This window comes from Eurytemora carolleeae, unplaced genomic scaffold (assembly GCF_000591075.1).
Source record: "Eurytemora carolleeae unplaced genomic scaffold, Eaff_2.0 scaffold496, whole genome shotgun sequence".
Taxonomy (NCBI): Eukaryota; Metazoa; Arthropoda; class Copepoda; order Calanoida; family Temoridae; genus Eurytemora; species Eurytemora carolleeae.
The window spans coordinates 56,390-72,496 of NW_019396422.1; the positions used below are offsets into that span (position 1 = coordinate 56,390).

At 32.9% G+C, this 16,107-nt stretch overlaps 1 protein-coding gene across 1 annotated transcript in view; it reads left to right on the forward strand.

Moving 5' to 3' along the window:
• The window catches only part of LOC111702993 (5'-nucleotidase domain-containing protein 1), a 22,120-nt gene extending 9,540 nt beyond the window's left edge, over positions 1 to 12,580 (forward strand). The window contains exons 9-24 of the mRNA XM_023474828.1: positions 126 to 205; positions 1,741 to 1,784; positions 2,117 to 2,169; positions 2,468 to 2,582; positions 4,674 to 4,761; positions 5,194 to 5,283; positions 6,647 to 6,718; positions 7,082 to 7,174; positions 7,665 to 7,725; positions 8,319 to 8,360; positions 8,957 to 9,049; positions 9,672 to 9,751; positions 10,401 to 10,454; positions 10,520 to 10,556; positions 10,858 to 10,903; positions 11,521 to 12,580. Of these exons, the coding sequence (XP_023330596.1) occupies positions 126 to 205; positions 1,741 to 1,784; positions 2,117 to 2,169; positions 2,468 to 2,582; positions 4,674 to 4,761; positions 5,194 to 5,283; positions 6,647 to 6,718; positions 7,082 to 7,174; positions 7,665 to 7,725; positions 8,319 to 8,360; positions 8,957 to 9,049; positions 9,672 to 9,751; positions 10,401 to 10,454; positions 10,520 to 10,556; positions 10,858 to 10,903; positions 11,521 to 11,683 (1,211 nt within the window). The 3' untranslated portion in view covers positions 11,684 to 12,580. The remainder of the gene's footprint in view (positions 1 to 125; positions 206 to 1,740; positions 1,785 to 2,116; positions 2,170 to 2,467; positions 2,583 to 4,673; positions 4,762 to 5,193; positions 5,284 to 6,646; positions 6,719 to 7,081; positions 7,175 to 7,664; positions 7,726 to 8,318; positions 8,361 to 8,956; positions 9,050 to 9,671; positions 9,752 to 10,400; positions 10,455 to 10,519; positions 10,557 to 10,857; positions 10,904 to 11,520) is intronic.
• Positions 12,581 to 16,107: the final 3,527 nt, after the last annotated feature.

A 16,107-nucleotide genomic window follows, 5' to 3' on the forward strand; every position in this document is an offset into this window, starting at 1 on the left:
TCTACACTCTACACTCTACACTCTACACTCTACACTCTACGCTCTACACTCTACACTCTACACTATACACTCTCACTCTACACTTTACACTCTACAGCTTCTTTAAATCACATTTTTCCCTTTAGATGTTTTGGACGGAATGAAGGAAATGTTTACTAGGACACAATTTGCTGTAGATCAGGGTGGATACTTTCCAGAGATAAAGGTATATAGATACTTTCCAGAGATAAAGGTAGATAGATACTTTACAGAGATAAAGGTAGATGAATACTTTCCAGAGATAAAGGTATATAGATACTTTCCAGAGATAAAGGTAGATAGATACTTTCCAGAGATAAAGGTAGATGAATACTTTCCAGAGATAAAGGTATATGGATACTTTCCAGAGATAAAAATAGATGGATATTTTTCAGAGATGAAGGTAGATAGATACTTTACAGAGATAAAGGTAGATGAATACTTTCCAGAGATAAAAGTAGATGAATACTTTCTAGATGTAAAGGTATATGGATACTTTCCAGAGATAAAGGTAGATGGATACCATCCAGAGATAAAGGTAGATGAATACTTTCCAGATGTAAAGGTATATAGATACTTTCCAGAGATAAAGGTAGATAGATACTTTACAGAGATAAAGGTAGATGGATACTTTCCAGAGATAAAGGTAGATAGATACTTTCCAGAGATAAAGGTAGATAGATACTTTACAGAGATAAAAGTAGATAGATACTTTACAGAGATAAAGATAGATAGATACTTTACAGAGATAAAGGTATATAGATACTTTCCAGAGATAAAAGTAGATAGATACTTTACAGAGATAAATAGATAGATACTTTACAGAGATAAAGGTAGATGAATACTTTCCAGAGATAAAGGTATATAGATACTTTCCAGAGATAAAGGTAGATAGATTCTTTACAGAGATAAAGGTATATAGATACTTTCCAGAGATAAAGGTAGATGGATACTTTCCAGAGATAAAGGTAGGTGGATACTTTACAGAGATAAAGGTAGGTGGATACTTTCCAGAGATAAAGGTAGGTGGACACTTTACAGAGATAAAGGCAGATAGATACTTTCCAGAGATAAAGGTATATAGATACTTTCCAGAGATTAAGGTAGATGGATACTTTCCAGAGATAAAAGTAGTTAGATACTTTACAGAGATAAAGGTATATAGATACTTTCCAGAGATAAAGGTAGGTAGATACTTTCCAGAGATAAAGCTAGGTAGATACTTTCCAGAGATAAAGGTAGGTGGATACTTTACAGAGATAAAGGTAGATGGATACTTTCCAGAGATGAAGGTATATAGATACTTTCCAGAGATAAAGGTAGATGGATACTTTCCAGAGAAATAAAGGTAGATGAATACTTTCCAGAAATAAAGGTAGATGAATACTTCCTAGATATAAAGGTAGATGAATACTTTCCAGAAATAAAGGTAGATGGATACTTCCTAGATATAAAGGTAGATGAATACTTCCTAGATATAATGGGTTGTGCATACTTTTTAAAAGAAAAGGACACTTTTAGAGATAAGTCTACATAAATTTTTTTTAAAATAAGTGGTGTGTAATATTGTTAAATCGTTTTCAACAAAAACAGAGATTAATGGAATAGATTAAGATTAATGAAAGGTTGTCTTCCTATAGCGTTATTCTGGTAATTATAGAATAATGGCAAATCTGTTTTTGCCATTTTTATTGAGGGATTCTCATTAAACTGTTTTTTTAGGCTCACCCGGAGAAGTTTATCCTGAAGCGGAGACCAGAGTTTAGGAAATAAAAATTCTAAAAATTTAAAAACCTAAATTAAATTCAAAGGAACTGAGTTTTGACACAAAACTGTGATTTTATAATCCCTATATCTTTGGAACCCTATGTTCCAAACCTTTAATATTTCAAACTTAGATGTAGTGACCAAACAGAATTCATAGTTTGAAATATTAAAGGTCTACAAAATCTGGTTCCAAAGATATAAGGGTAAGAAAATCAGAGTTTGTGACAAAACTCAATTCCTTTTCCACCCGAATGTAGTATTTGTTTATTTGTTGAAAAAAGCATCTTTGATGAAGTTCTCACGTTTAAAGAATTTTATAAATTGAGTTAAGGGATTGGTTAAAGATGCTCAGAGAGAATGGAAAATTTCTATACGTAATAACAGGTGTTTTAAACCTGACCTACCTGACCTACCTGACCTACCTCGCCTTCCTGACCTACTTGACCTACCTGAACTACCTGGCCTACATTACTTACCTGATCTACCTGACCTACCTGACCTACCTGACTTCCATGACCTCCCTGACCTACCTGACCTACCTGACCTACCTGACCTACCTGACCTTTCTGACCTATCTTACTTACCTGACCTACCTTACTTACCTGACCTACCTGACCTTCCTGACCTTCCTCACAAAAGATCAAATTATTTTATGTCACCCAATGTTAACTAACATATTTAGGGAGTCATGTTGATTTTGCCTCTCACGTAGCGTCCTATGCTCTGGGTGAAGACTGGATGGAATTGTTTGATATTGTAATATTCTTCGCTAGGAAACCTTCTTTTTTCATTGATAGGTAGGCCCAGGCTGCTAACCCAATCTAACTTTTTAAAGCATACTTTGGACGTACAAAGCTCTGATATAAGACTACAGAATTTTTTCCCACGGCCCCCAGGTTGTGCTGACCGCAGTGTTTAGCTTCCTTGTAGCCTGCAGTGCCTCTGATGCCCGACCTAAATAATTCACTAAAGTTTGATCTTTTCATTCATTTCGGTTTTAATTTACGGAATTTAAGTACTTACGGAGTTTTAATTTACGGAATTTTAGTTTTCCGAAGTTTTGTTCTTCCGTAGTTTTAATTTCCAGAGTTTGTATTTCAAGAGTTTGTTTTTCTAGAGTTTTTATTTCCGGAGTTTGTACTTCCGTAGTTTTAATTTCCAGAGTTTGTATTTCAAGAGTTTGTTTTTCTGAAGTTTGTTTTTCTAGAGTTTGTATTTCCGGAGTTTGTACTTCCGGAGTTCTAAATTCCGGATTTTGTGCTTTTGGAGTTTGCATTTCCGGAGTTTGTATTTCCGAAGTTTGTACTACCGAAGTTTGCATTTCCGGAATTGTTTTCCGTCTTTGTATTTCCGGAGTTTGTACTACCGAAGTTTGTATTTCCGGAGTTTGTACTACCAAAGTTTGTAAGTCAGGAGTTTGTATTACCGAATTTTATATTTCCGGAGTTTGTATTAGCGAAGTTTGTATTTCCGGAGTTTGTATTTCCGGAGTTTGTATTACCGAAGTTGTACTACCGAAGTTTATATTTCCGTAATTGTTTTTTCCGGGTTTGTATTTCCGGAGTTTGTACTACCGAAGTTTGTATTTCTGGAGTTTGTACTACCGAAGTTTGTAATTCCGGAGTTCGTTTTACCGAAGTTTATATTTACGGAGTTTGTATTAGCGAAGTTTGTATTTCCGGAGTTTGTCCTGGCATCTATTTTTAGATGTTATAATTTTCATCATTATCTACAAGGTACTAATGCAAGGAAAGTTAATTGCGGTTGTGTATACTTTGCGTACATATTGAAACCAGTTGCTTCTGGAATTTTTAAACAAGAATAGATGCATCAGTGTTCGTTTAGTATCCGAGGAGTATTAAAGCATTTAATTTTGATAATTTTGATAATTCGTACATGATAGTTTTCTATGACCAGAATATTTCATAAATTATTTTTGTGAAAATGGATTCCATGTCAGGCTGTGGAATCCGTCTTGTGTTTACTTTTCCGCCCAAAGACAGCACACTGCAGTACAAAAAATGCGTACACATACGAAATAACTTTCCTTGCATTAGTATCTTGATTATCCATCTGTCTGTATTTTTCCCTGCTGCATGATTGACATATTTTGACGTTTAATCAGTAAAAACCTGAAAACTCTTCCAATCTTTAACTTTAAGAAATCAGACAGCCATGATTCTCAAGTCTAATATGACTAAAGAAAATTTATAATTATTATAGGGTTCTGGAGAAATAAATAAAAAATAATAGGTTAAACTAAACCTAAGTTTCCTGCAGTACAAATGTATAAAGCAACCCCCCACAGCTCAACCAGGCTAAAAGGTGTATCGTGTAGTGTGTACACTGTTTAAAGAAGTTATCTTTGTTATCAACATGTATATTTATGTATCCATAGACACAACCAACTCATTACAAGAGTTGAGGGCCTTGCATAATGCTAATTAGTAAACCTATGCATTAACCACACAGTACTTAAGTTCAGTGGACTAAACGAGGATATGATATCCATAGACACAGTGTTTCGTCCTATATATATAAGTAGTTATTTTTTTTACTTTTTCAAGCTGCTGTTTTTTTCTCGGATCATTTCAGATATAAAAGATTCTTAAATATATATCATTAGAAAATTATAAATATGTTCAACAAAATATAATACAGGGATCATTAGAAATGATTTTAATTTGAATTTCTTTAAGTTAATCAACGGGACTGTATTTAAGCGTAATTTCAAGCAAAGTAATTAATTCTGATAATTCCTATATATTATAAACATTGAAATATAATTTATTCATACTTAATCAGACGAAGCTTTAACCCGGCATTGTATCTTTGTATGGAGGGTCACTTGAAATTACGTTTAGAGTTCCAGGTTTTGATTTGTTTAGGCGACCATTTTGGAAGTTGAATGGAGAGAAGGAAGTGGAGTCCTTTACTGGGTGGGATGAGCTTGGGACTCATCATTATTATTCCCAGGTACAGGTTTTACAGGTAGAAACCCATACTCTGCACCAATATAGGGGGTTCGAACTGTTGAACATCATATATTGTCTGTTTATGAAAACTAGGATTTGTTCTTAAACAGTGGTAAGCGATTATATCAAAACAATGAAGACGACTTTTGATTTAAATGTAGTTTTATATCAAGCTAGATAGCAGCATGGATACATATAAACATAGAAGTCAAGAGAAGCTTGCAATTAAAAAAACTGCTCTTTGATTACTTGTAAACTTGTAATTCATAAAAGCATGTTAACAATCAAAACTTAAATAAAAACGTCATAGTCGATGTATTTATATGATCGCCTACCACTGTTTTTATATGCTCTGAAGATTATAAGATTTACAAAAATCAAAATAGTAATTAAAATAATTTAATAATTTTAATATTTTTGTTTTCTATTTAAGGGGAACTGGCATGATCTCAACGAATTTTTTGAATACGCAACTGAATGGGAACCCAGCGCTAGTTTATACTTTGGTGATAACGTGCTTCAGGAATACTTGCTCACACAGTCACAGTTGTTTAAAACAATATTTTAGATAGATTTCAAATTTTGTTAGATCTAAGCTTGATCTCTAATAAACTCCTTGTCAATGTAAAGATCAATTTCCAGGTGATTATAAGGTCAAATTTCTTGTGAATCTAAAGGTCAAGTTCATTGTGAACTTTTTTACAAATCTTTAGAAAATTAAACCTAAGGTTGAAGCTATTTTTTGGCATCCTTATTGTCCAACAATATTAGATTAAGTACTGCACTTTTTTCTCTTTAAAGATTGTAGTGACTCATGACTTGATCCTATCCAGATTGTTCATAATAAACATGGGAGGGGGGGTGGGTTTATAATTGAGATATGGGAATGTAAAACATGTCTCTGTAGTCCAGTTTGTTATGGCCATTTTATTCTTAACACATTTTTTTAGGTTCAAAAAAAACGTTTAAAAAGTACGTCAGAGAAATGTTAAAAATTTTTCTTTTTTTTAAAAGTTTTTATATGTGACACTTTTTATTGCATCCATTTTTCAAGGGCTTTTTAAACTATGAATTTTAGCTCTGTAGCTTGGTTAATAAAAATATTATTGACTATTTTTTATTTTTTAAAACAGCCGTTTGACCGTCCACCTAATCCGATGAAAACAAAGGTTTTTGTTTGCAAAATTTTTTTACAACTATCAGGTTAAAAAAGTCAGAAAATTTGAGCGTTTAACAGCGTAAGTCGTTTTTAAGTTATGGAGAAAAATTACAGGGGGGGAGTAAAACATATCCCCCCCCTAATTTTGATAGGGTTAATCAAAAAGCAAATCCTCCCCTCCCCGCTCCTCCGAATATATTTGATAAATTATTCTTTTGGTTAGAATTAACTTTGCTCCTTTTAAAACCTTTGATGTTCTGGTGTTTAGGCTCGGCTCGGAAATATAATGATTTATATTTCCAGGAAATTGTTCAATTTGTAATTTTACTCATTTTCTGATTTATAGTTTGGTCTGTGCAGACTGTTATATAACTCCATTCTTTTATTCTTTGGGGGGGGGATTGAACCCATAGATACAAGATACATGATACATGATACATGATACATGATACATGATACATGATACATGATACATGATACATGATACATGGTACATGATACATGATGCAGGATACATAATACATGATACATGATACATAATACATGATACATGTACATGATACATGATACAGATTTATGATACATGATACATGATACAGGATTCAGAATACATGATACACATGATACACAGGATACACAGAATACAGCATGATGATACACGACTCAAGATTAGGATTTACAGGAGACACGATTTCTGGAATTAATTTTGAGCAAGGTTGGTCTGCAGGATATTCTGGCTCCGTGTAAATTTACGAAAACTATAGAAGTAGTTTCGGTTTCGGAGGAATTAATGGCAGAGGTATGTTTATTTCTAGAATAATTTTGAAAAAAATCATCAATTTTTGGTATTAATATTTTAATTTTGAGTGATTATTATGATAAGACCCAAAAAGTATAAAACTGTATTGACGATGATATAAAGTTGTCTTCTGAATAAATATCTTATTAAACCTACATAGCTTCGGAACCCAGCTTTGCTTTAAGTTTTCCCTAGAGTCAACTCACTTTACTTAGAACTGTTGAAGCAAACTAAAAACATTCCCGTTGTTCTACAAAGTTTCCCAACCAAAATGTGAGGCAAATCGGTCAAGGGTTTCCTGAGTTAGGATCAGACATCCAAACAAACAGAGAGACAAACAAAGATTACTACTTTATTAATCAGGGTATGGTCGGATACCCAGCTGAGCATGAACATACAAGTGATCTAGTTTCATCAGTCTGGGGATCATATTTCTACTATCCAGAGAAAAAGAAGGTTAGAGGATTTGTCCCCTGAAGTTTCATCCTTTGTGGGTAACCCTATATCTAACATTTAGAGTAAAGAAATAATCACAGACTAGATATACACAAACTGGTCATAAGCTCTGCTTGGATAGGCTAAGCAGGCCTTTAGTGTCCCAGCACGCCATGCTACATTTCCACGAAAGGGTTTTGACTTCAATCAAACGGCCACCTTTTGTTGCATATAATACCCATTCAGGAGTTAACTTTTACATTTTTCAAAGAAATAATATAACTTTTAACATAAAACATTACATTTTTGAGTTTGGTGTATTTTTGAAGGTTTTGTTTTTCGTATTCAAAGGATCCTTAAATATCCCTGAATACAGACGTCTGTTTTTTGGTCGCGTACTCCAGAATAGAAACCTGCTGTGGAAAATATCGCATTTTCAGCGTTTAATAGATCTCTGTATTCTCTTATCTCTGGATATATTATTCGATATACTTTACTTTCTACTGTGTAGGGTGATGTACTGAGACGGGCTGGATCATTTGCTAATAGAAAACAATCATCCGGAGACTTAGGTAGGTTTAGAACTTGCGCAATCATTTAAAATGGTATTTTATATAATCTGTTTTAAAAACTTTATACTTACCTCAACTTTTTTAATACTTGTATTGTTGCAACTCAATGATGTAGACATTTAATATTTTGATCTGTGAATTCTGCTAGATCTGCTAGATCTGCTAGATCTGCTAGATCGAATGGTCAAAGCTTGGAATATCCTGAATTTAAACCATCAAGTTACAGAGATATAGGGACTGTACCATGAAAGTGCCAGAACTAGTTTATCCTTTAAATCAGTATGATAATAAGGAATATAGTAGCTTTTTTATATTGTTCTGTTTAAATAATTGTCACTTCAGTTAGATTTGCGCTAATATGCATTAATGGTAGAGCTAAACGTGACAGATGTTTTCCTTTTGTCGAAGTCTGTACGCTACCACTTAACTTAGAATCTAAAAACCAAGCTAAGAACATTCTCGTGGGTCTCCCGAGTTCCCCAATCAAAATTTGAGGCAAATTGGTCCAGGGGTTCCTGAGTTATGATCGGACAAACAAACAAACAGACAGACAAACAGAGACTACAACTTTATATATAGATTTATTAATACAGGAAAGAATGAAGGGTGTAGACCACCGAGCACAGCTGCAGCAGGAAATTATTTCTTTTAAAAAAACTTTATTAATTAAAAAAACTTGGAAAGTTGTTTCTAAAATTCTCGGATTTGTTTTTTCTTTTATTTTGAACCGAAACAAGGATTTTATTCTGGAACTTATAATGGATAACAGCTTGTCATTTTTTTTCAGATTAATATATTACAGGTTTTAATCATAACCCTTTTTACTGAAAAGCTAATATTAATAAGAGGAAGAAAATTTTTTTGAATTTCTAATATGTAACAAAATATATAGAAGCTCCGAGGTCTCAAAAGGGCACCAAGAATGCCGCAAAAATATTTGACCTTCTCCAAAAGGTTGTGCTTATAGTTGAGTGTGAGTCAAATGGGCATGCACCCCCCCTCCCACCTGAGGCCGAATTTAAAGAATTTGAGCCGCGGCATTTTAAGCAACGGATCAAATATGGTGGGTTCTACTGAAAATCGTATTCAATGTTTCAAGATTTAAACCGGCGCTTAATTGAAACCGGTTTTGTGGGATTTGAGACGCGACTCAAAATCATTAAATTCAGACTCAGCTCTGGTTGCTCAGAAGTTATTTCCTGACTCAATGTATAGAAATGAATTGATAAAGATGAAGTAAAGAAGACAGTAAATCTACGCCGAGTATCTAGTATGCGATCTCAGGGAGAAAATAGTCCTCAGTATCTACCTAAAGCTGGCAAAGGTATTATTCAGTCATCATTCTGATTTTTATTTATTAAAGTGAGTGTCTGGCTAGACATGGTAGTTGAGATGAGAGATCAGTATTGTAGAGAACAACTTTTAGAGATCATTTGAGACCTAGAGAATGTTTGTACGGTGTATAAACAAAAAGAGCGCAAATCAGATCTTTAAAATTATCTTTGGCGCACGCCCCCAGGCAGCTTGTGACGCGGCACAACCTGGTGAGATTAAACATTTAAGACTGAGGGTTAACGCCTTTGTACACAACAGTTTTCACCTCATGTACATGTACAATGTTAGGCACTTTCCCAATGGCATCCCCAAGCGGCAACTTCTCAAATGTATTTTCCCGAGTGGCAACTTCCCAAATGTGCAATTTTACCAAGCGTCAACTTCCCAAGGCTGTCCTAAATGCAGCGCTCGGCCTCTTGTTTGTTCTAGCCGTAGTGCTCGCCTCCCAACCCATTGCAGGCTGCGGTGCCTCATGAAGACATAATTCCTAACCTTTGGGAAGTTGCGGCTTGGGAAATTGCAGATTTGGGAAGTCACTTGAAAAGTTGTCCATTGGGGAAGTCACCTTTGGGAAAATACCTTTGGGAAAATACCTTTGACCTATTTTCCAGGTACGCGAGCACCAGGTTGGGCTTCTGTACCTCCTCTTCCTCCAGGGCAACCAAAAAGTAGAAGAACATCAATAGATCAGGTACATAATGCATACTCAGACCAGGTTTTATAAAAATTGAAACCAAATTGAACTACGTAGATGTAGTTGAACCACATGGGTCCAGTTCAAGAGAAGTGGTTCAAGAGAAGTGGTTTAACTATAGCTGAGTAGTTAAAATATTGCTTAGCTTTTTATTAATTGTTGTCCTTGATATTTGCAATAATAGAGTCATCAATATCCCTTTTTAAGAGACTGTAAGTGTAATTTCAAGTTAGAATTATAGATCAATGTTTTTGTTTCTTTAAACTGTTTATTTTTGTTTGCAGTTTCACAGAAATAAACACTTTTTGAGTTAGAAAAACGACGGTATCTTTCACACTTTTGATCTGATTAAGGTTTCAAGAGAATCACTGTTAATCGGGCATGTTCATGTCATTGTCATGTCATTGTCATGTCATTGTCATGTCATTGTCATGTCATTGTCATGTCATTGTCATGTCATTGTCATGTCATTGTCATGTCATTGTCATGTCATTGTCATGTCATTGTCATGTCATTGTCATGTCATTGTCACGCAGGATAACTTAAAATGACGCGTACAGTCCTTTTACACTGGTTTGTATCAGAGTTTAAAGCTCTAAACAATTATAATTGATTTTATCCAACGCATGAATTTTACTATTTTTAGGGGGTTGAGGATAGCTCTGGGCCTCCTAGTAGGGTCGGAACACCAAAGCAACAGGTTAAAAAAATTTTAGACAAAACAAATATGTATATTTATATATATAATATTATTGTATTATTTAGGAAAATGAGACACCAACACCTGAAGACCCAGAACCAGGAATAAAACAAAATTTGACTTTTTGCTTTGAACTTTAGTTTAGTTTAGTTTAGTTTTAGTGTAGCCTTTAAGAGGCTGTTCTTGTAATTTGTAGTGACATCCCATTTCAAGAGGGCCATCAATTTCCGATTCGTAACCCTCCCTTTTTTCATTATTGTGATACATTTCTTTAACATTTCCCGAAAGCTTTCAATAATCTGAAAAAATAGCAAATTTTCAAAATGGAGTGCGTCTTAAATTTAAATTAAAAATACAATTTTTTTCAAAAATAATAAAAATTATTTTAATTTTGTTTTATCAGTGCGGGGTTCATCGAGGATAAATACTTTGTGGGGCCTCTGTATCAGGAATATATTATTTTTTTTTATAAAAAAAAGTTTATTGTGGGACTGCAATAAAACACTTTAAAAGGGAGTGACCGGCAATGTATGGTGGTTGAACTGAATATGTAGTATTGTGGACAAATTTTTAGGTTTCATTTAAGACATATAAAATTGGTCTACGACCAAGGGCGTATATAGGGGGGGCAAGAGGGCATTCCCCCAACCTAAACCTGTAAAGGGGGAGGGGTGTATGGGATTATTTCAAATGTTTATGGATTTATTTCAAATGTTTTTGAATTTGCTTCAAATGTTTATGGGCTTATTTCAAATGTTTATGGGATTTATTTCAAATGTTTATGGGATTATTTCAAATGTTTATGGGATTATTTCAAATGTTTATGGGCTTATTTTAATTTTTTATAAGATTATTTAAAATGTTTATGGGATTATTCTGAATGTTTATGGGATTATTTCAAATGTTTATGGGATTATTTCAAATGTTAATGGGAATATTTCAAATGTTTATGGGATTAGTTCAAATGTTTATGGGATTATTTCAACTGTTTATGGGAATATTTCAAATTTTTATGGGAATATTTCAAATTTTTATGGGAATATTTCAAATAAATATATATGAGTAGAGAGCATGCGAAGATGTGTATCCCTGATGTGGACGTGATGGTGGATTATCCAATAGATTATAAATATCCAATATTTATGAAGGATTCTGCAGGAACAGAGATCATGTCAGGATTCTTTCCAGCAGATCCTTTATCTCTTCATACTCCTCCTCATCCTAGATGACAAGCTCATTCATCCTCTCCTCATCTTTTATCCTTCATACTCCTCCTCATCCTTTATCTCTTTATACTACTCCTCATCATAGATGACAAGCTCCTCCATCCTCTCCTCATCTTTTATCCTCATCCCGGATGACAAGCTCATCCATTCTTCTCCTTTATCCCTCATACTCCTCCTCATCCTTTATCTTTCATACTGATCCTCATCCTAGATGACAAGCTCATCCATCCTATCTTCATCCTTTATCCTCCATATTCTTCCTCATCCTTTATCCTTCATACTCCTTCTAATCCTTGATGACAAACTTATCCATCCAAACTCCCCAAGACTTCCGTGCTTACTTTTAAATGAAGTGTCTATGTAGTTTTATGTGATTTACATTTTCCATTGTTAAAATTTATAAAAAGTGGATATCGTCGTTTTTCTGTCTAATTAATTAATTCTCAAAATTTTCTTCATTTTCTTTGATGCATGTAAATCCGCAAGTCAATGCAGAGAACAGCAATTGAAAATAATCATTTCTGATGGAAAAACGACAAGGATAACTCCATTATTTTTGCTCAATGAAAGGTTTAAAGGGAACTATTGCAAATCTGACATGTAGTTCCTTTAATCATCTCAAGAACATTTTCATTTTCCTAAATCATCTCCATCTTTCATCTTTTAATCATATTTTTAACCCTCCTCACGTCTTTTGTACTTACTATTTCTTTATTCCCATAATTCAACGTTATTTTGTAGTCACGGAAGTTCTTAGTAAGATTTTGACTCTACAGGAGACCACCGGCGGGATTTCAATTTCACTGGAGAGGTTTAAAAATCGATATTTACAAGTTTTTATGCAGGGTGATTTATATTTGACTGGAGGGATTCAGATATCCTTCCTGGAGGTTTAAACCTCCAGGAAGGATATCTGAATCCCTTCGGTGGAATTTTAAACCTCCAGAAAGGTCGATCTGAATCTCTCCAGTGGAATTTCAAACTTTCAGGATGGATATCTGAATACCTCCAGTGAAATGTTAAACCTCCATAAAAGTCGATTTGAATCCCTCCAGTGGAATTTTAAACCTCCAGGAAGAATATCTGAATCCCTCAAGTGAAATTTAAACCCCCCAGGATGGATATCCGAATCCCTCTAGCGGAATTGTATACCCAGCCCTCAGGAAGTATATTGAAATCCCTCCAGTGGAATTTTTAACCTCCAGAAAGGTCTATTTGAATCCCTCCAGTGGAATTTTAAACCTCCAGGAAGGAAACCTGAATCTCTCCAGTGGAACATTAAACCTCCAGGAAAGATACATGAATCCCTCCAGTGTAATATTAAACCCCCAGGAAGGATATCCGAATCCCTTCAATGGAATTTTAAACCCCCAGGTATGAAATCTAAATCCCTCCAGTGGAATTTTAAACCCCCAGAAAGGATATATGAATCCCTCCAGTCGAATGTAAATCACCCTTCGTGAAAGTTTAAACTTGTAAAAAGCAATTTTCCAAACCCCTCCCTAGTGAAATTGAAATTCCTCCAGTTATATCCAGTGGAGTCAAAATCTTACTACGAACTTCTTTAAGTCGTTATTTTATGATTTTATTATAATTGTGATTATCAATTTGTAGCAAATAAACAACTTTTATAGCTTCTTTTAGCTTTACGCCACTGAATACTTTTTTATGTTATTGTAAAAGAACGATAAATTTAACTTTAAAAATATTAATTTTCCATAAAATCATGAAAGTAGTATTATCACAAAAATGTCATGTATTCTCTATTCAGTTCCTTTTATATATTGTTAAGTCTGATGTTTGCAACACATAAATGAATAAAAACGTATCCACCTCATAATTTTGATTGGTATCCAATTTTTTTCTTCAAAAAAGGTTCCTAGTAAAGCGTTAAGTTTGATTTAACTTAGTTCTGTTTTACAAATTTAGAGTTAAATAACGATGCATTTTTGATTATTAATCATCAAACTTCTTGTCTCAGTGTTCTGCTAAAAAATCCCTTTAACTTTAACTTTAACTTTAACTTTACCTTTAACTTTAACCTTAACTTTAACTTTAACTTTTATTTTAACTTTAACTTTAACTTTAACTTTAGTTTTAACTTTAACTTTAACTTTAACTTTACCTTTACCTTTAACTTTAACTTTAACTTTAACTTTAGCGTTAACTTTAACTTTAAGTGTACCTTTAACTTTAACTTTAACTTTAACTTTAACATTAACTCTAACTTTAATTTAACTGTTTCTTGCCAAAATCTTAATTTTTGAATCCTTAGATTGTTGCAACCAGAGTCTAAAACTAAAGAACAAAAAGTTACGACTTAAATGTTAAGCTGCAACTTTAATGCTACTTCTGAATTAATTTAAACCTGAATTTTAACCCTGGGTTTAAATATTTAGTTCGCCAAAATCAACGAGTTAAAATTTAAACCCAGGGTTAAAATCTTGCAAAGTTATAAGATATATTGTGACGATGCAAGTGCTCCTTAACACGTTAAATACGTTTTTGTCTTAAGGCATAAATACAGAATTGAAAGTGAGAGTTCGTCATATTTAAAACCTAAGCGGTAATTTCCTAGTATACGATTTTTGGACCCCCCCCAGTAACTCTCTATTTAAAGGAGGATAGCATGTCCGATTCACAACGGTGTCCTTAAAACCTTTGTCTCTGCACAATTGAGGAATATATTTTTGTCTGAAGAAAAACTAAAATAACTATATCATTGTTGCTATTCACATTAAGGTTTTGAATCTGACCTGCCACCCTGGAAATAAAGAGTTACTTACAATTACGTGTACAGTCCCTTTAAATAATCAGTGTAGTTTGGTAGATGTGGAGAAATGAGGCCTGGAGCTGTAATCAACCTTGACCCTGAGTTTAATAACAGGCAGTTTATATATTGGCCTGATCCTTAATAATAGGCACCACCATGGTAAACCATAGTTATATAACCTTCATCACTCTAACTAGGCATCTAACTAACTCATTTTTTAATTAGCCAGCATATCAACTTTCTAACTATAGCTTTTTAACTATATCTAACTATAAACTTTCTTACTATCTAAATTTATCACTTGTTCACTATCTAACTATAGACTTTCTAACTATCTAACTTCTAAACTTGTTTACCATCTAACATAGACTTTCTAACCATATAACTTCTAAACTTGTTAACTATAGACTTTCCAATTATCTAAATTTATCACTTGTTCATTATCTAACTATAGACTTTCTAACTATGTAAACTTATATTAACTATCCAACTATGAAATTTCTAACAATTTAAACTTATAACTTTTTAACTATCTAACTATAAACATTTTAACTATCTAAACTTATAACTATAAATTTTCTAACTATTTAAATGTATAGCTCTTTAACTATCTAACCATAAACTTTCTAAATATCTGAACTTACAACTTGTTCACCATCTAACTTTAGACTTTCTAACTTTCTAAATTTTAAAATGTTCAACTTTATAATTCTATAACTTTAAACTATCTAGATTTATAATTATCTAACTTTTAAGCAATCTTATTATTTAGTTATCCAACTGTCTAACTATCCAACTGTCTAACTATCCAACTGTCTAACTATACAACTATCTAACTATCTAACTATCCAACTGTCTAACTATCCAACTGTCTAACTATCCAACTGTCTAACTATCCAACTGTCTAACTATCCAACTGTCTGTCTAACTATCCAACTGTCTAACTATCCAACTGTCTAACTATCCAACTGTCTAACTATACAACTTTCGATTTAAAATTTTTAAGTATCCAACTTTTTTAATATTATCTAACTTTCTAACTTTATAACTTTCTAACTATCTAACTTTCTATATAACTTTGTAACTATCTAACTATATATCTACCTAACGATATATCTATATAACTTTCTAACTACATAACGTATTAACTATCTAACTATTTAACTTTCTATACTATCTCCAAATTTCCAAATACCTATTAAAAGAACTATAAATATATGATTGCTAAATATAGTAAATATAGTAAATATTTAATTATCAAGTTTTTCTACATATCTATATAAATTATGAAATACGGCCAGGTTTGAAAAAGAAAACAAAGGGTGTTTCTTTACGTTTTCACATTACTTTTTAAATAATGAACAAACTATAGTAATTATAATTTAAATATTTTAAACATAATCCATGTTTAATCCATAACACCAGTTTTTATCATAATTATAATTTAAATATGATAAACATAATCCATGTTTAATCCATAGCAACAGTTTTTATCATAATTATAATTTAAATATGATAAACATAATCCATGTTTAATCCATAGCAACAGTTTTTATCATAATTATAATTTAAATATGATAAACATAATCCATGCTTAATCCATAGCAACAGTTTTTATCATAATTATAATTTAAATATTTTAAACATAATCCAT